Below are 22,856 nucleotides of genomic sequence, written 5' to 3'. Positions count from 1 at the left end.
TTCATTCTCTTTATATTATTTCCTGAAAAGCATTTCTAGATAGTCTCAGTTGCTTCTGATTGGTGGCTGCACATATATGCCTCATGTGATTGGCTCACTTGTGTGCATTGCTATTTCTTTAACAAAGGATATCTAAAGAATGAAGCTAATTAAATAATAGAAGTAAATTTTAATGTTGTTTAAAATTGTATTCTTTGTCTGAATTATGAGACAATTTTTGGGTTTAATGTCCCTTTAATACTAGTACCGTCTACCGAATGGTTTTCTCTTTTGTTGATATTATTGAACTACCTGGGTATTGTGTCCTTTCATCGTCGTCCTATATCAGTGATTCTGGTCTGAAAGTCTGTGATTGGCTGAACTTTTCTCGTTCCCACAGGAGTCTTACAAAGATCCCATTAGAAACATTATTTCGACTTGACCACGAAGAAGGAGGTGGCGGTTTGGATGCTCATCTTGGGAACCTGTCAAAGCTAATGGAAAACACGACTGCAAGGTTAGTGAAGTTGTGCAGCTGCCATTATAGGGGACAGGATAAATGACTTTACAAGTTACTTCTGTTATCAATTTTACTTAGTTCTCTTGGTATCGTTTGTTAAAGAATAATCCTAGGTGGGTTAGCAACATTGTTTCTAGCAGCGTTATACATAGTTGCAAACACTGCTGTCATAGACTGCTAAAGACCCATTTGCACTCCTGATCTTTTACCCCTCAACAAAGGGTACCAACAGAACAACGCAAATTTGATGATAGGAGTAAATTAGCAGATGCACATCTGGTGACCCAATGATAGGTCATTTATGTGCAGACACCAATCAGCAGCTAGCTCTCAGCTTACCTAGGTATGCTTGTCAACAAAGGACACCAAGAGCAAATTAGATAATTTAAATAAATTGGGAAGTTGTTTAAAATGTAATTCTATCTGAATCACAAGAGATTTTTTTGATTCATGTCTCTTTAATTCCCTTAACCACACTTGTCCTCTCAAGCCTTGGGCGGTCGGTGTATATAATCACAAGTGTCTATGGGTCCCTTTAATTCCCATAACCACACTTGTCCCCTCAAGCCTTGGGCGGTCGGTGTATATAATCACAAGTGTCTATGGGTCCCTTTAATTCGCATAGCCACACTTGTCCCCTCAAGCCTTGGGCGGTCGGTGTATATAATCACAAGTGTCTATGGGTCCCTTTAATTCCCATAACCACACTTGTCCCCTCAATCCTTGGGCGGTCGGTGTATATAATCACAAGTGTCTGTGTCCCTTTAATTCCCATAACCACACTTGTCCCCTCAAGCCTCTGACAATCGGTGTATATAATCACAAGTGCCTATGTGAGTCCCTTTAATTCCTTTTAAGCCTTGGGCGGTCCGTGTATGTAATCACAAGTGTCTGTGTGAAACCTTGGGCGGTTGGTGTATATAATCACAAGTGTCTGTGTGTGAAGCCTTGGGCGGTCGGTGTATATAATCACAAGTGTCTGTGTGAAACCTTGGGCGGTTGGTGTATATAATCACAAGTGTCTGTGTGTGAAGCCTTGGGCGGTCGGTGTGTGAAGCCTTGGCTGGTCGGTGTATATAATCACAAGTGTCTATGTGTGAAGCCTTGGGCGGTCGGTGTATATAATCACAAGTGTCTTTGTGAAGCCTTGGGCGGTTGGTGTATATAATCACAAGTGTCTGTGTGAAGCCTTGGGCGGTCGGTGTATATAATCACAAGTGTCTGTGTGAAGCCTTGGGCGGTCAGTATATATAATCACAAGTGTCTGTGTGAAGCCTTGGGCGGTCGGTGTATGTAATCACAAGTGTCTGTGTGAAGCCTTGGACGGTCGGTGTATATAATCACAAGTGTCTGTGTGAAGCCTTGGGCGGTCAGTATATATAATCACAAGTGTCTGTGTGAAGCCTTGGGCGGTCAGTATATATAATCACAAGTGTCTGTGTGACGCCTTGGACGGTCGGTGTATATAATCACAAGTGTCTGTGTGAAGCCTTGGGCGGTCAGTATATATAATCACAAGTGTCTGTGTGAAGCCTTGGGCGGTCAGTATATATAATCACAAGTGTCTGTGTGAAGCCTTGGGCGGTCGGTGTATGTAATCACAAGTGTCTGTGTGAAGCCTTGGGCGGTCAGTATATATAATCACAAGTGTCTGTGTGAAGCCTTGGGCGGTCGGTGTATATAATCACAAGTGTCTGTGTGAAGCCTTGGGCGGTCGGTGTATATAATCGCAAGTGTCTGTGTGAAGCCTTGGGCGGTCAGTATATATAATCACAAGTGTCTGTGTGAAGCCTTGGGCGGTCAGTATATATAATCACAAGTGTCTGTGTGAAGCCTTGGACGGTCGGTGTATATAATCACAAGTGTCTGAAGCCTTGGGCGGTCGGTGTATGTAATTACAAGTATCTATGTGTGAAGCCTTGGGCGGTCGGTGTGTAAAGCCTTGGGCGGTCGGTGTATATAATCACAAGTGTCTATGTGTGAAGCCTTGGGCGGTCGGTGTATATAATCACAAGTGTCTATGTGTGAAGCCTTGGGCGGTCTGTGTATATAATCACAAGTGTCTGAAGCCTTGGGCGGTCGGTGTATATAATCACAAGGGTCTGTGTGAAGCCTTGGGTGGTCGGTGTGTGAAGCCTTGGGCGGTCGGTGTATATAATCACAAGTGTCTATGTGTGAAGCCTTGCGCGGTCGGTGTATATAATCACAAGGGTCTGTGTGAAGCCTTGGGTGGTCGGTGTATATAATCACAAGTGTCTATGTGTGAAGCCTTGGGCGGTTGGTGTATATAATCACAAGTGTCTGTGTGAAGCCTTGGGCGGTTGGTGTATATAATCACAAGTGTCTGTGTGAAGCCTTGGGCGGTCAGTATATATAATCACAAGTGTCTGTGTGAAGCCTTGGGTGGTCGGTGTATATAATCACAAGTGTCTATGTGTGAAGCCTTGGGCGGTTGGTGTATATAATCACAAGTGTCTGTGTCTGTGTGAAGCCTTGGGCGGTCGATATATATAATCACAAGTGTCTGTGTGAAGCCTTGGGCGGTCAGTATATATAATCACAAGTGTCTGTGTGAAGCCTTGGGCGGTCAGTATATATAATCACAAGTGTCTGTGTGAAGCCTTGGGCGGTCGGTGTATATAATCACAAGTGTCTGTGTGAAGCCTTGGGCGGTTGGTGTATATAATCACAAGTCTCTGTGTGAAGCCTTGGGCGGTCGGTGTATATAATCACAAGTGTCTTTGTGTGAAGCCTTGGGCGATCGGTGTGTGAAGCCTTGGGCGGTCAGTGTATATAATCACAAGTGTCTGTGTGAAGCCTTGGGCGGTCGGTGTATATAATCACAAGTGTCTATGTGTGAAGCCTTGGGAGGTCGGTGTATATAATCACAAGGGTCTATGTGTGAAGCCTTGGGCAGTCAGTGTATATAATCACAAGTGTCTGTGTGTGAAGCCTTGGGCGGTCGGTGTATATAATCACAAGTGTCTGAAGCCTTGGGCGGTCGGTGTATATAATCACAAGTGTCTATGTGTGAAGCCTTGGGCAGTCGGTGTGTGAAGCCTTCGGCGGTCGGTGTATATAATCACAAGTGTCTGTGTGAAGCCTTGAGCGGTCGGTGTATATAATCACAAGTGTCTATGTGTGAAGCCTTGGGTGGTCGGTGTATATAATCCCAAGTGTCTATGTGTGAAGCCTTGGGCGATCGGTGTATATAATCACAAGTGTCTGTGTGAAGCCTTGGGCGGTTGGTGTATATAATCACAAGTGTCTGTGTGTGAAGCCTTGGGCGGTCGGTGTATATAATCACAAGTGTCTGTGTGAAGCCTTGGGTGGATGGTGTGTGAAGCCTTGGGCGGTCGGTGTATATAATCACAAGTGTCTATGTGTGAAGCCTTGGGTGGTCAGTGTATATAATCCCAAGTGTCTATGTGTGAAGCCTTGGGCGATCGGTGTATATAATCACAAGTGTCTGTGTGAAGCCTTGGGCGGTTGGTGTATATAATCACAAGTGTCTGTGTGTGAAGCCTTGGGCGGTCGGTGTATATAATCACAAGTGTCTGTGTGAAGCCTTGGGCGGTTGGTGTATATAATCCCAAGTGTCTATGTGTGAAGCCTTGGGCGGTCGGTGTATATAATCACAAGTGTCTGTGTGAAGCCTTGGGTGGTCGGTGTATATAATCCCAAGTGTCTGTGTGAAGCCTTGGGCGGTCGGTGTATATAATCACAAGTGTCTGTGTGAAGCCTTGGGTGGTCGGTGTATATAATCACAAGTGTCTTTCCCTTGTTTTCTTTTTATTTAGTGAGAAGTTGCGATGTTTAATGATAGACTTTGACCAACCTCGCTTTGTACAGCATCTGAGCAGTATTCTCCCACCTGACGCCAAAGACACAGTCGCAAACATTCTGAGAGGTGTGGCATTAACTAAATCCTCATACAATATATTGTTTGTATATAATAAGTATATCATTCTTCACTCACTTAGCATTTTATTAATTGATAGAAATAAACTGTCAATTCAATATTTGGTGTGACAACCCTTTGACTCCAAAACAGAATCAATTACTCTATGTACTCTTGTGTAAAGTCAGGGATTTTGTAGGCATAAAGTCAGGCGCACCATTAAACAGTTATACCAAGGTGCTAATGAACATCCATTTAATATGTAGGAAGAAATGCAATCATTAACTGAAACAAAAACAGCTGTGTAGAAGGAATAAAACTGTGAGGAACAGCCAAACTTTGCTAACAAGGTGAGGTTGCTGAAGCCAGTTTACATCATGACAAGACTGACAACAAGAAGACACCAGGTAGTTCTTCTGTATCAGCAAGGTCTCTCCCATGCAGAGATTTCAAAGATGACAGGATTTCCAGATGTGATACACAAGATCTTCTGAAGAAGCACAAATAAACAAATAAAGTGGTCGGCCTAGGAAATTCAGTGCTGCAGGTGAGACACATTATGCTGACTTCCCTTTGCAATCAGAAGAGGTCCAGCAGTGGTGGTGTGAAGCAAGTCGTGCTTGATTTCTTCAGTGAAAGGCGTTTCTAAGCATATTGAAGCCCAGTTCCTCTCTAAGTACAGTGTTTGTCTGAGGGAAGTGATGGGAGTATTGCCTGATGATACCATGTTTTAGCCTATGGGAAATCTATTCATATGGCTCTCTGTAAATCGGTCGCAGGGATTTATCTGCTGCCTCCCTTTATAGATCGACATTATACTCCTCTACCATTACCTCTGCTGATATGTTTCAGTACTGGTTTAGCTGTCTGCTATATACTCCTCTACCATTACCTCTGCTGATATGTTTCAGTACTGGTTTAGCTGTCTGCTATATACTCTTGTACCATTACCTCTGCTGATATGTTTCAGTACTGGTTTAGCTGTCTGCTATATACTCTTGTACCATTACCTCTGCTGATACGTTTCAGTACTGGTTTAGCTGTCTGCTATATACTCTTGTACCATTACCTCTGCTGATATGTTTCAGTACTGGTTTAGCTGTCTGCTATATACTCCTCTACCATTACCTCTGCTGATATGTTTCAGTACTGGTTTAGCTGTCTGCTATATACTCTTGTACCATTACATCTGCTGATATGTTTCAGTACTAGTTTAGCTGTCTGCTATATACTCTTGTACCATTACCTCTGTTGATACGTTTCAGTACTGGTTTAGCTGTCTGCTATATACTCTTGCACCATTACCTCTGCTGATATGTTTCAGTACTGGTTTAGCTGTCTGCTATATACTCTTGTACCATTACCTCTGTTGATATGTTTCAGTACTGGTTTAGCTGTCTGCTATATAATCTTGTACCATTACCTCTGCTGATACGTTTCAGTACTGGTTTAGCTGTCTGCTATATACTCTTGTACCATTACCTCTGCTAATATGTTTCAGTACTGGTTTAGCTGTCTGCTATATACTCTTGTACCATTACCTCTGCTGATGAGTTTCAGTACTGGTTTAGCTGTCTGCTATATACTCTTGTACCATTACCTCTGCTGATATGTTTCAGTACTGGTTTAGCTGTCTGCTATATGTTCTTGTACCATTACCTCTGCTGATTATGTTTCAGTACTAGTTTGACTGTGCTGTATGTGGATAGGTGTCTTACACAATAAGTATGTAATTTTTATTTTTCCAATACAAGACACTCACAGCTATGGTTTGGGCACTTTTTTTAGTAAAATTGTCATATATTGTTTGTATACATGCCTTGAGTCAGTATTTCAGTGCCTCTTTTTTTAGTGACTATACTAGTGGCTAAAAACATGTCTATGGTTGGTAGAGTCTGTGAAACATACAAGAGTTTTTTGGGGCTATTAGTCTAAGAATTCTAATAAAAAGGGTAAATTAAATTTTGCTACACCACGCTTTTTACGTCATAGGTGATGCGTCATCATCCTGCGCTGGTTTTTTGGCGCAAATTTTTCTCTCTCAAGCCTATATCATTTCTTCAGATCCTGAATTATCTAATATTCTTTTACTTCAACATGTAAATCATTTTATTTGTGATGCTATATTTGATGTTATGAAGATCAATGTCAAATCTATGTCTTTAGCCATTCTAACTAGAATAGCTTTTTGGCTTAAATCTTGGAATGCTGACATGGTGTCTAAAACTAGATTTCTCTTGTAAGATGTATCGAGTCCACGGATTCATCCATTACTTGTGGGATATTCTCCTTCCCAACAGGAAGTGGCAAAGAGAGCACCCACAGCAGAGCTGCCTATATAGCTCCCCCCTTAACTCCACCCCCCAGTCATTCTCTTTGCCTACTCTAACTGCTAGGAAATGGTAATGAGTGTGGTGACAAAAATGTTAGTTTTTTATTTTCTCAAGCAAAAGTTTATTTTAAATGGTACCGGTGTGTACTATTTACTCTCTGGCAGAAAAGGGATGAAGATTTCTGCAAGGAGGATTATGATCTTAGCACTTTGTAACTAAGATCCACTGCTGTTCTCACAAGGGCTGAAGAGTGCAGGAAAACTTCAGTTGGGGGAGTGGTTTGCAGGCTAAGCTGAATATGAGGTATGTTCAGGCTATATTTTTCTAGACAGACTGTGTTAATTCTAGAAAAGGCTGTTAATATTCCCATGAGGGAAGGGTAAGCTGTATTTCACTTACTTTGATTAAAGTCATAGAAGTTTCAGCTTACTTGAAGGGCTTGTTTGTTTGTTACTGGTGACACCATTTTTAAAAGATAAAAACGTTTTTATTTTTCAAAAGGAAAGCATTTTTAAACGTTTTTTGTAAGGGACTGAGGGGTCATTGTGGCTTGTGTTTGGGTTTTTTAACCCACATAATTAATTAGAAGACACTCAGGTGTTTTCTTTTACTAGGCCTCAAAAACTGAGTGAGGTGGGAGGGGCCTATTTTCGGCCTCAGTTGTGCAGTTTCTATTTCTCTGAGTCATCCAACTGCTTCTCCAAGGGTTCCTGCTGTGTTTGAGGGTTGTAAAGGAGGTTTTTTCCCCATAAATCGTTCTGAAGGGCAGGTAGGAGCCACAGCAGAGCTGTGGCAAGGTGCTGAAAGTCTTTTTTACTGCCATTAAGGGGTTAATTGGTTATTTGCATAGTTGTGCAAAGTTACTAAGGCTGTAGGATGCTACTGTAAAAATTTCATTAAGTAAACTGCTTTTTTACACTGTTTTGCAGAACTTCTGCAGCTTTTTTTCTCTTAAAGGCACAGTACCGTTTTATTTCTAAGTGTTTTTTACTTTGTGGAACCCCCTCTTAGAATGTGTCCCAAATGTACTAATATGTCTATAAATTATAAGGATCATATGTTAGCATTTAAAAATAGAGCTTTAAATGATTCTCAGTCAGATGCAAATGAGGGTTCGCCTTCTAGCTCTCCACAAGTGTCACAACCAGTAACGCCCGCACAAGTGACGCCAGGTACCTCTAGTGCGTCAGGTTCATTTACTTTGCATGACATGGCCACAGTTATGAATACAACCCTCACAGAGGTTTTATCCAAACTGCCTGGTTTACAAGGAAAGCGGGATAGTTCTGGGTTAAGGAAAAATTCTGAGCTATCTCACGCTTTAGTAGCCGTATCTGATATGACCTCACAATGCTCTGAAGGGGTGAGGGATTTGTTATCTGAGGGAGAGATTTCTGATTCAGGAAAGACACTTCCTCAGACAGATTCTGATATGACGGCCTTTACATTTAAACTTGAACACCTCCGTTTATTGCTTAAAGAGGTATTAGGGACTCTGGATGATTGTGACCCTATAGTAGTTCCAGAGAAATTGTGTAAAATGCATAAGTATTTAGAGGTTCCTGTTTCCACTGATGTTTTTCCAGTCCCTAAGAGGATTGTAAATATTATTGCTAAGGAGTGGGATAAACCAGGTATTCCGTTCTCTCCCCCTCCTGTTTTTAAGAAAATGTTTCCTATATCTGACACCTTGCGGGACTCATGGCAGACTGTTCCTAAGGTGGAGGGAGCAATTTCTACTCTGTCTAAGCGTACAACTATACCTATTGAGGACAGTTGTGCTTTCAAAGATCCTATGGATAAAAAATTAGAGGGGAGGGGCGGAGCTAGCCATAGCACAGACTAGACATGCATACACCGAGCTCCTGATAAAAAGTACTAAAAAAGAACTTTTAAAGCCTAAATCCTTATATTTAAAGCTATCTAGGGGATTATCCATCACAAGTGGACAATATCTCGCTGCAGTTTGACTTATTCCATCAAACTCTTCACAAGACGAGATAGATCAGTCTCAACGGCCTACACTGCTGTGAATGGGACCTACTGCTGAGGGAGAAAACACTGCTATCGACCTTTACCCGGAGGGTTGGGGCTCCACTCCGGGTCTCCCTACATCTACCCAAGTCTTTTTAGGGCTTATCGTGTGGACCGTTGCCGCTGACCCAGAGGATTGGCCGAACTACAAAGACCTCAAACACCCCTGCTACCTGTGGTTACAGCTGTGCTTTTACTCTGGAGGGCCGGGGCTCCGCTCCAGAGCGTTTAACACAGCCACCTGCAAATCCTGCCTGCTCCTAGGTCTTGCCTACCAACATCGCTCCGGAGGGTCGGGGATCTGCTCCGGAGCGTTCAACTTACCGCAGCTGCTGTGCACGAGAGGACTGGGCTAGACCGGACACCCGGCCTTGGTGCATCTGGGAGCCGTATCGATCCGATGTCCTGAGGCGGCGGTGATAGGCGGCAGATCGTTTACCTGCTGCATGTTCCCAGGCTGGGGACTGTGTTGAGCAATAAGCCGGTACCTATAGAGCCACGTACCTGTGCATGAGATGGCTTGGCCTTCTGGCTGCGCAACTTGGGGAAAAGGCGCGAACACCCGCCATCTTGGCCGCCAACACCTCCCCACATCTGGGCCAAGAGAGTCTAACCGCAGAATGGGTCCTGATACAGTGGCCACCCATCCGGAGCCTGTGCTGTCCTTTCCTACAGGGACTCGCATGAGTGAAGTTTGGACTTTCTAGAAGCGGCCCCCTTACACAGGCCCCTTAAACCTTATAACATTGGGCCCATATAGCAGCCTGCACACATAGGCGACAAACTACTGCTCTAACCTTTAAATCAAGGAGTTGTGCCTCACACTGCCCTCAGAATACAGTGTCTAGGCCTGAGCTACTAAATCCACCAGGCACTATATGAGGGAACATCAGGAGAACTACACGTACGAACACAGCACTCAGTGCATGCCCCTTCAGGACATTTATACTCTACCTATTTTATTATCCCCAGCAGATCTGTAAACACTGCCCTGTGGAGTGAGTGGTAGGGGGCTGCTTGTTTTATTATCTAAGAAAATAGTCCTTATGTCTATATATTCCCCCACTGGAAAATATTTGTGTCAGCAACCACCATTTGAGCCTGCACTGCTGCCTGTACTCACATAATATACAGCCACGACTATATCCTGTGGTATTGCTCCCTCTCAGTGGATATATCTCTGCCACTAACTGTGGACTTTGCTCTCTCTCAAAATATCTATCCAAATAGATCAGTGGTACCGACCACTGAACCTGACTTGTTGCAGCAGTGTGTAAAGCCTACAATCTCTTCTCTGGCAGGGAACCCAACTTATTTGGCGGGTGGAAGTGTCAGCATTTGCATCACCCCCCTCAGATGTTTAAACCTATTTCATATCCCACAGTCTAACAGCCCCCCGTGGACACCTCTGAGCCCTGTGCTTCTGACCCAGGCACACAGCCATTATCAAACTCACTACTCCTGTCACCCTACATGGACTCTGTATTGTCTCAGCTTGACCATTTAATTTGCAAATTTTAGCTGCTGCGTCAGCATTTGTGTCTTTGGGCCTCCAACCCAAAGTGGAGTGCTGTTCTGCTGTGCTGCCTACCTAACCATCCTTATTTTTTCCAGGTGTCCCCCTGCAGTAGAAGTTATTGTCATTAAATAGTTTAGTATATATCTTAGGTGTATTCGCCTAAGACTCTCCCTAGTTTAATTTTGGTATCCCATCATTTCGCCCTAACCACTTGCAGGGCCTATAATATCTAGTATTGCTCTATATATTGGTGTATGCTATTTTCTGTCTCCCCTACACTGTGTTTGCTGAGGTATAGCTACAAGTCTCGCTGAACGAGACTGGCTGCTTTGGTCCCCCTCGCGCTTCCCCCTTTCCGGCCCAGCTTGTCTGGGTTGGTCACTTCCACTCTCCTTTTCCCCTTCCTTCTGGTCATATCCCCCCTCCCTGAGGTGCGTGGGGGCTCTTGGGAGCCGTCACAATCACCATCCCACGGTCCACTTGTTGGGCCTCCTCTATCATCAATGTAAGGGTTTAATATCATGTACCAGGTGTAATTTATGCTGAGGGCTGTGCTGGCCCCGCTCTTACAGTGTAACACCGTCAATGCTCTAAGTGTTGAGTTTAACTCATGTGATAACCTAGATACCTTTTTTTTTTTTTTTGTCTATGTAATTTGTTCAGTGATTTAATGACTCATCTGTGTATAAGTGGTCAGGGTGGGCCTCCATTGTAACTTAACGAACCATCCTTGGGTCCTCCTACACTGCCAAACATGTCGCACTCTGCTAGGAAAAATACCAAGTCCCAAGCGGCCTCAAAAGACACTGTTCTTGACCATTTCTCTCAGCCACGCAAGGTGTCTACCCCAGTGAACAAGGACGTTAGCGAGTCACAAGATGAGGGTTCCCAATCGAGCTCTCAGTCTGTCGCCCACCTCAATCATTACATTACCGAAAGTACCCTGCAGAAACTCCTAGCAGCTCAGACCAAATCTATCACCACGGAGATTCAGAGAAGCTCAGCTGAACTTAAAAAAGAAATTTTGGAATTTGGACATAGAGTGGACTCACTTGAACGACAACAAGACGATCTGGCTACTGATCACTCGAACCTGCTAGCCTATGCGGAAAATCTTGCTGAACAAATCTCCCAACTTGAGCTAAAGCTAGCAGATATGGAGGATAGGGCTAGGAGAAACAATATCAGGTTCAGAGGCATCCCAGAGACGGTTACCACGAGTGGCCTTCAGGAGTACCTCATCTCTTTGTTCACTGCATTCTTGGGCCCGTTGGAGGGCAGCATGCATGCTGTGGAAAGGGCCCACAGGGCTCTTAGGCCACGTTCAGTATCAGACAAGCCGAGAGATGTGGTGGTTTGCTTCCACCACTTTACCTTTAAAGACCGGTTGATGCAAGCGGCATACAGCAAACCCACTCTACCTGATAATTTCAAGGATATCCAACTCTTACCCGACCTCTCCTCGCATACATTGCAACAGCGAAAACTCTATGCTCCAATTACCACTCAATTGAGGAAAGCAGGGATCAAATATAGGTGGGGATTCCCCACTAAATTGATTTTGACCAGGGACAACCAAACCCACATAGTCTCCTCACCCTCTATGGGGGGCACTCTACTAGCCAACTGGGGCCTTCAAACCGCCCCTGACAACCAGCAAGAGGTCCGCTCCAGATTGCGGGTCACAGCTCCGGAGTAGTCCATCAAAGAACAGAGGCCGAAGCGACCAAAACCTAACCCCCCTGACCACATTCTGAGGCCTCAAGCCTCACCCACTTGAGTGTGTTGAACCACACCTAACTGTCAATGTCACTTTCACATATTGTTACTCATATACCTGTTTAATGTTATTGTAACTAGCTCTAGTTAGAGTTTGAGTATTTATCTGTTTACTTGGTTACTTTGTTTTTCCTTTTTGCAGAAGAGCGGGGCTACTTGCACTAGTCCCTCTATCTCTCAGACAAGGTTAACTCCCCCCCCAATTTTTGGTGCCCATCCCAGGGCCCCACATAGGTGGACTACTTCCACTTGCTTCCCGCCATCCCCCATCCCCCCCCCCCCCCCCGCCTAATCTTTGAACCCCATCCTTCCCTCCATCCTCGTAACAGACTTCGAAATGGCCTCCCTCAGGTTCCTTACCCATAATGTTAGAGGCCTTAATACTGTGGGCAAGAGATGCCTCCTGTTCCGCTCCTTGCACCATCATAGGGCAGATGTAGCTTTTCTTCAAAAGACGCACCTGTTAGCGGACTCCCCTCCTCTCCACACATCTAGGGAATACCCAGTTTTCGAGGCGTCTTCTTTCACCAAAAAAGTCAGAGGAGTAGCCATCCTAATACACAAGAGTGGCTTATGAAACCCTCTTCATATTTAGAGACCCTCAGGCCAGATACCTCATTCTTATTTGCAACCTAGACCACGTCACATATACTCTGGTTTCAGTCTATCTCCCGAACTCGCTCCAGCCTAAGTACCTCGGGAAAGTTCTCCTGCATGTTGATAAAGTTAAACAGGGCAAGGTAATCCTTGCAGGTGACCTAAATATGGTGTGGGATGGGAAGATAGATAGGAAAACTAGCCCCTCTAATAGACTATCCTCCAGTCACGACCCAACCAGTCGCAGATTCAGGGAACTTATGTGCCAGTTTACTTACTTTGATATTTGGAGGTCCCTACATCCTCTAGACAAGGACTTTACCCACTTCTCCCACCCACACGCTACATACTCCAGGCTGGATTATTTTTTCTGTCACCCCATGGATCTGATCCGCTCTGCGAGCATACATTCCTGCCTGTGGTCGGATCATGACCTTGTCACCCTAGATATAGACTCCAGCCACACTACTAGGGCCAGAGCCCCTTGGAGGCTGCCGCACCATCTCCTTTCGGATGTCCCATTTAGGGAGGAGATCAGGAAGGAGATCCGCTTCACCCTCCAGACTACTGATACCCCAGATGTTAGCGAGAATACAATATGGGGAGCGTTTAAGGCTACCCTTCGAGGCCTCTTCATCCGCAAGCAGGCTCACCTTAGGAAGCAGGCAGGCCTCTCCCTATCCCAGGCACACTGTAGACTGCAATAAAGCAGACTCTTTACTCACCAACAAAATTAGGCAATGCACGGGTGCCTCCCGCATTAACAAAATCAAACAGGGCACACAATCTTTTAGACTCCCCTCCCAAATTGGCCAACAGTTTAATAATTTTTACTCTGAACTTTATAATATAGGCGACGCGACGACTCCCGGGAAAACCCCCTCAGAAAACATAATTTCATTCCTCCAATCCTTGAAACTCCCCACTCTCGACAAAACTCATATAGAAAGTATTGACACCCCGATCACTGGCCAAGAGGTCAAGCTGGTCATTAAAAAGCTGAAGTCCCTTAAGGCCCCTGGACCGGACGGCTTTACAGCTATTTCTCCAACATAGGTGTGTCCGGTCCACGGCGTCATCCTTACTTGTGGGATATTCTCTTCCCCAACAGGAAATGGCAAAGAGCCCAGCAAAGCTGGTCACATGATCCCTCCTAGGCTCCGCCTTCCCCAGTCATTCTCTTTGCCGTTGTACAGGCAACATCTCCACGGAGATGGCTTAGAGTTTTTTGGTGTTTAACTGTAGTTTTTATTCTTCAATCAAGAGTTTGTTATTTTAAAATAGTGCTGGTATGTACTATTTACTCTGAAACAGACAAGTGATGAAGATTTCTGTTTGTAAGAGGAAAATGATTTTAGCAACCGTTACTAAAATCGATGGCTGTTTCCACACAGGACTGTTGAGTGGAATTAACTTCAGTTGGGGGAAACAGTGAGCAGACTTTTGCTGCTTGAGGTATGACACATTTCTAACAAGACGATGTAATGCTGGAAGCTGTCATTTTCCCTATGGGATCCGGTAAGCCATTTTTATTACATAAGAATAAAGGGCTTCACAAGGGCTTTTAAGACTGGTAGACATTTTCTGGGCTAAAACGATTGATATATAAGCATTTTTAATACTTCATAGCTTTGAGGAATTATTTTATTCTTGGGAATTATGTAAAATAACCGGCAGGCACTGTATTGGACACCTTATTCTCTAGGGGCTTTCCCTAATCATAGGCAGAGCCTCATTTTCGCGCCTCTATTGCGCACTTGTTTTTGGGAAGCATGACATGCAGATGCATGTGTGAGGAGCTCTGATACATAGAAAAGGCTTTCTGAAGGCGTCATTTGGTATCGTATTCCCCTTTGGGCTTGGTTGGGTCTCAGCAAAGCAGATACCAGGGACTGTATAGGGGTTAAATATAAAAACGGCTCCGGTTCCGTTATTTTAAGAGTTAAAGCTTTCAAATTTGGTGTGCAATACTTTTAAGGCTTTAAGACACTGTGGTGAAATTTTGGTGAATTTTGAACAATTCCTTCATACTTTTTCACATTTGCAGTAATAAAGTGTGTTCAGTTTAAAATTTAAAGTGACAGTAACGGTTTTATTTTAAAACGTTTTTTGTACTTTGTTATCAAGTTTATGCCTGTTTAACATGTCTGAACTACCAGATAGACTGTGTTCTGTATGTGGGGAAGCCAAGGTTCCTTCTCATTTAAATAGATGTGATTTATGTGACACAAAATTTAGAGAAAATGATGCCCAAGATGATTCCTCAAGTGAGGGGAGTAAGCATGGTACTGCATCATCCCCTCCTTCGTCTACGCCAGTCTTGCCCACACAGGAGGCCCCTAGTACATCTAGCGCGCCAATACTCCTTACTATGCAACAATTAACGGCTGTAATGGATAATTCTATCAAAAACATTTTAGCCAAAATGCCCACTTATCAGCGAAAGCGCGACTGCTCTGTTTTAGAAAATACGGAAGAGCATGAGGACGCTGATATTGGTTCTGAAGTGCCCCTACACCAGTCTGAGGGGGCCAGGGAGGTTTTGTCTGAGGGAGAAATTTCAGATTCAGGGAAAATTTCTCAACAAGCTGAACCTGATGTGATTACATTCAAATTTAAATTGGAACATCTCCGCGCTCTGCTTAAGGAGGTGTTATCTACTCTGGATGATTGTGAGAATTTGGTCATTCCAGAGAAATTATGTAAGATGGACAAGTTCCTAGAGGTCCCGGGGCCCCCCGAAGCTTTTCCTATACCCAAGCGGGTGGCGGATATTGTAAACAAAGAATGGGAAAGGCCCGGCATACCTTTCGTCCCTCCCCCTATATTCAAGAAATTGTTTCCTATGGTCGACCCCAGAAAGGACTTATGGCAGACAGTCCCCAAGGTTGAGGGGGCGGTTTCTACTCTAAACAAACGCACCACTATACCCATAGAAGATAGTTGTGCTTTCAAAGATCCTATGGATAAAAAATTAGAGGGTTTGCTTAAAAAGATGTTTGTTCAGCAAGGTTACCTTCTACAACCAATTTCATGCATTGTTCCTGTCACTTCGATGAACTAGAAAAGGCGCTCAATAAAGATTTTTCTTATGAGGAGATTTTGGACAGAATCCATGCTCTCAAATTGGCTAACTCTTTCACCTTAGACGCCACTTTGCAATTGGCTAGATTAGCGGCGAAAAATTCTGGGTTTGCTATTGTGGCGCGCAGAGCGCTTTGGCTAAAATCTTGGTCAGCGGATGCGTCTTCCAAGAATAAATTGCTTAACATTCCTTTCAAGGGGAAAACGCTGTTTGGCCCTGACTTGAAAGAGATTATTTCTGATATCACTGGGGGTAAGGGCCACGCCCTTCCTCAGGATAGGTCTTTCAAGGCTAAAAATAAACCAAATTTTCGTTCCTTTCGCAGAAACAGACCAGCCCCAAATGCTACATCCTCTAAGCAAGAGGGTAATACTTCTCAAGCCTAGCCAGCCTGGAGGCCAATGCAAGGCTGGAACAAAGGTAAGCAGGCCAAGAAACCTGCCACTGCTACCAAGACAGCATGAGATGTTGGCCCCCGATCCGGGACCGGATCTGGTGGGGGGCAGACTCTCTCTCTTCGCTCAGGCTTGGGCAAGAGATGTTCTGGATCCTTGGGCGCTGGAAATAGTCTCCCAAGGTTATCTTCTGGAATTCAAGGGGCTTCCCCCAAGGGGGAGGTTCCACAGGTCTCAATTGTCTTCAGACCACATAAAAAAACAGGCATTCTTACATTGTGTAGAAGACCTGTTAAAAATGGGAGTGATTCATCCTGTTCCATTAGGAGAACAAGGGAAGGGGTTCTACTCCAATCTGTTCATAGTTCCCAAAAAAGAGGGAACATTCAGACCAATCTTAGATCTCAAGATCCTAAACAAGTTTCTCAAGGTTCCATCGTTCAAAATGGAAACCATTCGAACAATTCTTCCTTCCATCCAGGAAGGTCAATTCATGACCACGGTGGATTTAAAGGATGCGTATCTACATATTCCTATCCACAAGGAACATCATCGGTTCCTAAGGTTCGCCTTTCTGGACAAGCATTACCAGTTTGTGGCACTTCCGTTCGGATTAGCCACTGCTCCAAGAATTTTCACAAAGGTACTGGGGTCCCTTCTAGCGGTGCTAAGACCAAGGGGCATTGCAGTAGTACCTTACTTGGACGACATTCTGATTCAAGCGTCGTCCCTTCCACAAGCAAAGGCTCACACGGACATCGTCCTGGCCTTTCTCAGATCTCACGGGTGGAAAGTGAACGTAGAAAAAAGTTCTCTATCTCCGTCAACAAGAGTTCCCTTCTTGGGAACAATAATAGACTCCTTAGAAATGAGGATTTTTCTGACAGAGGCCAGAAAATCAAAACTTCTAAACTCTTGTCAAGTACTTCATTCTGTTCCTCTTCCTTCCATAGCGCAGTGCATGGAAGTAATAGGTTTGATGGTCGCGGCAATGGACATAGTTCCTTTTGCGCGAATTCATCTGAGACCATTACAACTGTGCATGCTCAGTCAGTGGAATGGGGATTATACAGACTTGTCTCCGACGATACAAGTAGATCAGAGGACCAGAGATTCACTCCGTTGGTGGCTGTCCCTGGACAACCTGTCACAGGGGATGAGCTTCCGCAGACCAGAGTGGGTCATTGTCACGACCGACGCCAGTCTGGTGGGCTGGGGCGCGGTCTGGGGACTCCTGAAAGCTCAGGGTCTTTGGTCTCGGGAAGAATCTCTTCTCCCGATAAATATTCTGGAACTAAGAGCGATATTCAATGCTCTCAAGGCTTGGCCTCAGCTAGCAAAGGCCAAATTCATACGGTTTCAATCGGACAACATGACGACTGTTGCGTACATCAACCATCAGGGGGGAACAAGGAGTTCCCTGGCGATGGAAGAAGTGACCAAAATCATTCATTGGGCGGAGTCTCACTCCTGCCACTTGTCTGCAATCCACATTCCAGGAGTGGAAAATTGGGAAGCGGATTTTCTGAGTCGTCAGTCATTTCATCCGGGGGAGTGGGAACTCCATCCGGAAATCTTTGCCCAAATTACTCAGTTGTGGGGCAGTCCAGACATGGATCTGATGGCCTCTCGTCAGAACTTCAAGGTTCCTTGCTACGGGTCCAGATCCAGGGATCCCAAGGCGACTCTAGTAGATGCACTAGTAGCACCTTGGACCTTCAACCTAGCTTATGTTTTCCCACCGTTTCCTCTCATTCCCAGGCTGGTAGCCAGGATCAACCAGGAGAGGGCTTCGGTGATCTTGATAGGTCCTGCGTGGCCACGCAGGACTTGGTATGCAGACCTGGTGAATATGTCATCGACTCCACCATGGAAGCTACCTTTGAGACGGGACCTTCTTGTTCAAGGTCCGTTCGAACATCCGAATCTGGTCTCACTCCAACTGACTGCTTGGAGATTGAACGCTTGATTTTATCAAAGCGAGGGTTCTCAGATTCTGTCATTGATACTCTTGTTCAGGCCAGAAAGCCTGTAACTAGAAAAATTTACCATAAAATATGGAAAAAATATATCTGTTGGTGTGAATCTAAAGGATTCCCATGGAACAAGATAAAAATTCCTAAGATTCTATCCTTTCTACAAGAGGGTTTGGAGAAAGGATTATCTGCAAGTTCTTTGAAGGGACAGATTTCTGCTTTATCTGTTTTACTTCACAAAAAGCTGGCGGCTGTGCCAGATGTTCAAGCTTTTGTTCAGGCTCTGGTTAGAATCAAGCCTGTTTACAAACCTTTGACTCCTCCTTGGAGTCTCAATTTAGTTCTTTCAGTTCTTCAGGGGGTTCCGTTTGAACCCTTACATTCCGTTGATATTAAGTTATTATCTTGGAAAGTTTTGTTTTTGGTTGCAATTTCTTCTGCTAGAAGAGTTTCAGAGTTATCTGCTCTGCAGTGTTCTCCTCCTTATCTGGTGTTCCATGCAGATAAGGTGGTTTTGCGTACTAAACCTGGTTTTCTTCCGAAAGTTGTTTCTAACAAAAACATTAACCAGGAGATAGTCGTGCCTTCTTTGTGTCCGAATCCAGTTTCAAAGAAGGAACGTTTGTTGCACAATTTGGATGTAGTTTGTGCTCTAAAATTCTATTTAGATGCTACAAAGGATTTTAGACACACATCTTCCTTGTTTGTTGTTTATTCTGGTAAAAGGAGAGGTCAAAAAGCAACTTCTACCTCTCTCTCTTTTTGGCTTAAAAGCATCATCAGATTGGCTTACGAGACTGCCGGACGGCAGCCTCCTGAAAGAATCACAGCTCATTCCACTAGGGCCGTGGCTTCCACATGGGCCTTCAAGAACGAGGCTTCTGTTGATCAGATATGTAAGGCAGCGACTTGGTCTTCACTGCACACTTTTACTAAATTTTACAAATTTGATACTTTTGCTTCTTCTGAGGCTATTTTTGGGAGAAAGGTTTTGCAAGCCGTGGTGCCTTCCATCTAGGTGACCTGATTTGCTCCCTCCCTTCATCCGTGTCCTAAAACTTTGGTATTGGTTCCCACAAGTAAGGATGACGCCGTGGACCGGACACACCTATGTTGGAGAAAACAGAATTTATGTTTACCTGATAAATTGCTTTCTCCAACGGTGTGTCCGGTCCACGGCCCGCCCTGGTTTTTTTAATCAGGTCTGATAATTTATTTTCTTTAACTACAGTCACCACGGTATCATATGATTTCTCCTATGCAAATATTCCTCCTTTACGTCGGTCGAATGACTGGGGAAGGCGGAGCCTAGGAGGGATCATGTGACCAGCTTTGCTGGGCTCTTTGCCATTTCCTGTTGGGGAAGAGAATATCCCACAAGTAAGGATGACGCCGTGGACCGGACACACCGTTGGAGAAAGCAATTTATCAGGTAAACATAAATTCTGTTTTTTTACAAGACATACCTTGAAGAACTCGTCCCTATGCTCACCAGATTCTTTAATAAGGCAATGTCCACAGGGAAATTTGACAGAGAATTTTTAGAGGCCTCTATCATTACTATCCCTAAACCCAACAAAGATCCAACCCTTTGCGCTAATTACCGACCCATTTCGCTCATCAACACTGACGTTAAGATTTACGCCAAAATTCTAGCTAACCTGTTATCAAAATTACTCCCAGCACTTATTGACCCGGACCAAGTTGGTTTTATTCCAGGGAGAGAGGGCCCGGACAACACTAGGAGGCTTCTTGACATCCTCCTAGAAGCCAAGAGATTAGATAGACCACTCGCGGTGCTTTCTCTCGATGCTGAGAAGGCCTTTGACCGCGTCAGATGGGAGTACCTCTGGCGGGTCTTAGAGAACTTCCAGTTCCCCACGCAAATCATACTCGCTGTTAAGGCCCTATATTCCTCCCCAGTAGCCTCAGTAAGAGGATTGGGGTTTGACCCCACCCCCTTCTCCATCTCCAATGGCACCCGACAGGGTTGCCCCCTCTTCCCGATCCTGTTTGCGCTAGCCATGGAACCTTTGACCGCGGCAATCAGGGCGGATAAGGAGATTTCGGGAATTACCCTGCACGGTACGGTCCACAAAGTGGCCCTATTCGCCGACGATACTACTCTGTTCCTTTCCAGACCCTTGAGAGAGATCCCGAGACTCCTGTCCCTCCTTGAGACGTTTAGTGCCATGTCATACTATAAGTTAAACCACTCAAAGTCAGAATTATTTACATCTGGATTCCCTGAAGAGGTCTCCAGAAGCCTATGCGAAAATTACAAGTTTATCCCTAGTCATAAGTTTGTCTCCCACCTCGGAGTTAAACTGTCCAACTCTTTCCCCCAAATTATCGATAATTTCAAACCCCTATTAGCCGAGCTTCGGTCCCTACCTTCGCGGTGGAACTTCAAATGTGTCTCCTGGTTAGGCCGCATAGCGTCCCTCAAAATGAGCTACCTAAATTTACATATGCCCTTCGCTGTCTCCCAATCAGGGTGCCCAGAACCCTTCTTATACAGTTCCAGAGCGCTTGTACTAAATACATTTGGCAGGGCAAGCCTCCTAGAGTTGCCCATAACATTCTTCAATACCCTAGAATGCATGGTGGTGTGGCTTCCCCCTCTATCTTTAGGTATGCGGATGCCGCTATGCTCACCCATTTCTCCCAATGGGGAGTTAAGGAGTCAGATTGCAAATGGAGAACAATCGAACAAGCCTCCCTACCACACAATCTTGCCCTGAGGGACCTAATATGGATGCCACCCCACTGTAGAAGGAACCTAGGCTCCACAAATCAGATTATTCAGGAATGCCTGTCCGCCTGGGACCGCCTACGACATAACCCTAAGGTAGCTCCCCATCCGTCTCCAATTACTTCCATTGCCGGCCTCTTGTCAGGCCTACCTGATTCACACTCGATTGCTTGGGCTAGGATGGGTGTCATGAGAGTGGCGGACCTTTGGTCTACCTCTCCCCAAGTAGCCTTCTCTTCCTTCAACCAACTTAATGTCTCCCCGTCCACCCCACCGTATATGCAGTTTGAATACTCAAGGGTCATTAGCCTCCTGTCAAGATGGGGTTTCAAACCCTCTTTACCCCGGCAACTTACCATTTGGGAAGCTCGATGGCAACAGGGGCTCAGGCTGGGCAAACCACTATCCTTACACTACACCCTTATGGAGGGTGCTGCCCCAGCTGATAAAGCCCAACATATTCTAAAATGGGAACGGAGGTTAGTCTTCACGAAACCCCTCAGAGTGGCAACGCACGCTCTTATTGACTAAGAAAACCCTTCATTGCATTACCATCCTTGAAACCTACATAAAGGTACTCACGCATTGGTATTATGTCCCAGCTCGACTCGCAAAATTTTTTCCCAGGGCCTCCCCCACCTGTTGGAGAGACTGTTCGCATATAGGTGACATGATCCACATTTGGTGGAGCTGCCCCAGACTCAAACCCATCTGGCATAAATGCTTTTCTACACTGACCAGCTTAGGTATCAACCTACCTAGGACACCCGAGACGGCCCTATTCCACCTAGGCACATGTAAACTTCCCAAACATTATGGTTCCCTTAGTGTCTATCTCCTGTCAGCAGTTAAACTTAACATAGCGAGATCTTGGAAAAGATCTCTTCCCCTGGCCTGGTCGGATATTGTATCTACTATGGCCTACATATACTCTATGGAGAAGAGTATTTATTACACCTCTGGTTGGTCTGATTCCTTCGAACTGATCTGGTCCGATTGGAAAAGCAGGTTTGACACTCTCTGGCTCCCTAGCTTTGACACCTAGGTTAAAATACACCCCCAATCACTCTGGCAGAACCCCTGGCCATATCTCTGCAAATCTGAACTGGCTTCTCCCATGACCCTCTACCTCCCCCTAAAGGCCTTCTAGCATATTCCCCTCTTTTTCCCCCGTCCCTCCCTTTATCCATCCCCCCTCCCGACGTTACTTTACGTCCCATTGGAATATCGTTATCTCTCTTAATTGGGTATTAATTGCCGTGATTGTATTGCTTACTCTTTTTGTTCTGATGTACTTACATTTGATGTACGATTGGCTTGTACAGTTGTTGTATCTTCTACTCTTTTGTTACAAAAAACTAATAAAAATTACAATATTAAAAAAAAAAATTAGAGGGTCTTCTGAAGAAAATATTTGTTCATCAAGGTTTTTCTCTTCAACCTATTGCTTGCATCGTTCCTGTAACTACTGCAGCTGTTTTCTGGTTTGAGGCTCTAGAAGAGGCTCCTCAGATGGAGATTCTTTTAGAAGAGATTTTGGATAGAATTTAGGCTCTTAAGTTGGCTAATTCTTTTATTACAGATGCCGCATTTCAACTGGCTAAATTAGTGGCAAAAAGTTCAGGTCTTGCCATTTTTGCATGCAGGGCGTTATGGCTTAGTTCCTGGTCTGCTGATGTGTCATCTAAATCTAAGCTTTTGAACATCTCTTTCAAAGGAATAACCCTTTTCAGGCCTGAACTGAAAGAGATTATTTTAGACATCACTGGAGGAAAGGGTCATGCCCTTCCTCAGGATAGATCAATTAAGACAAGGGCTAAGCAAAATAATTTTCGTTCCTTTCGGAACTTTAAAAGTGGTCCTGTTTCAACTGCCTTTACTTCAAAGCAGGAGGGAAATTTTGCACAATCCAAGTCAGTCTGGAGACCTAACCAGACTTGGAACAAGGTTAAATAGCCCAAGAAGTCCGCTGCTGCCACCAAG

The 22,856-nt window shown here is 44.7% G+C and overlaps 1 protein-coding gene across 1 annotated transcript in view; it reads left to right on the top strand.

Annotated features, from left to right (window-relative positions):
• DNA2 (DNA replication helicase/nuclease 2) overlaps positions 1-22,856 on the top strand; it is a 545,240-nt gene that overhangs the window by 303,603 nt on the left and 218,781 nt on the right. Inside the window, exons 16-17 of the mRNA XM_053691839.1 lie at positions 363-496; positions 4,300-4,409. Coding sequence (XP_053547814.1) covers positions 363-496; positions 4,300-4,409 — 244 coding nt within the window. The remainder of the gene's footprint in view (positions 1-362; positions 497-4,299; positions 4,410-22,856) is intronic.

This window comes from Bombina bombina, chromosome 9 (assembly GCF_027579735.1).
Source record: "Bombina bombina isolate aBomBom1 chromosome 9, aBomBom1.pri, whole genome shotgun sequence".
In the NCBI taxonomy this organism is placed as follows: Eukaryota; Metazoa; Chordata; class Amphibia; order Anura; family Bombinatoridae; genus Bombina; species Bombina bombina.
Note: the sequence above shows the minus strand (reverse complement) of the source record. Positions and strands in the feature narration are given on the sequence as shown.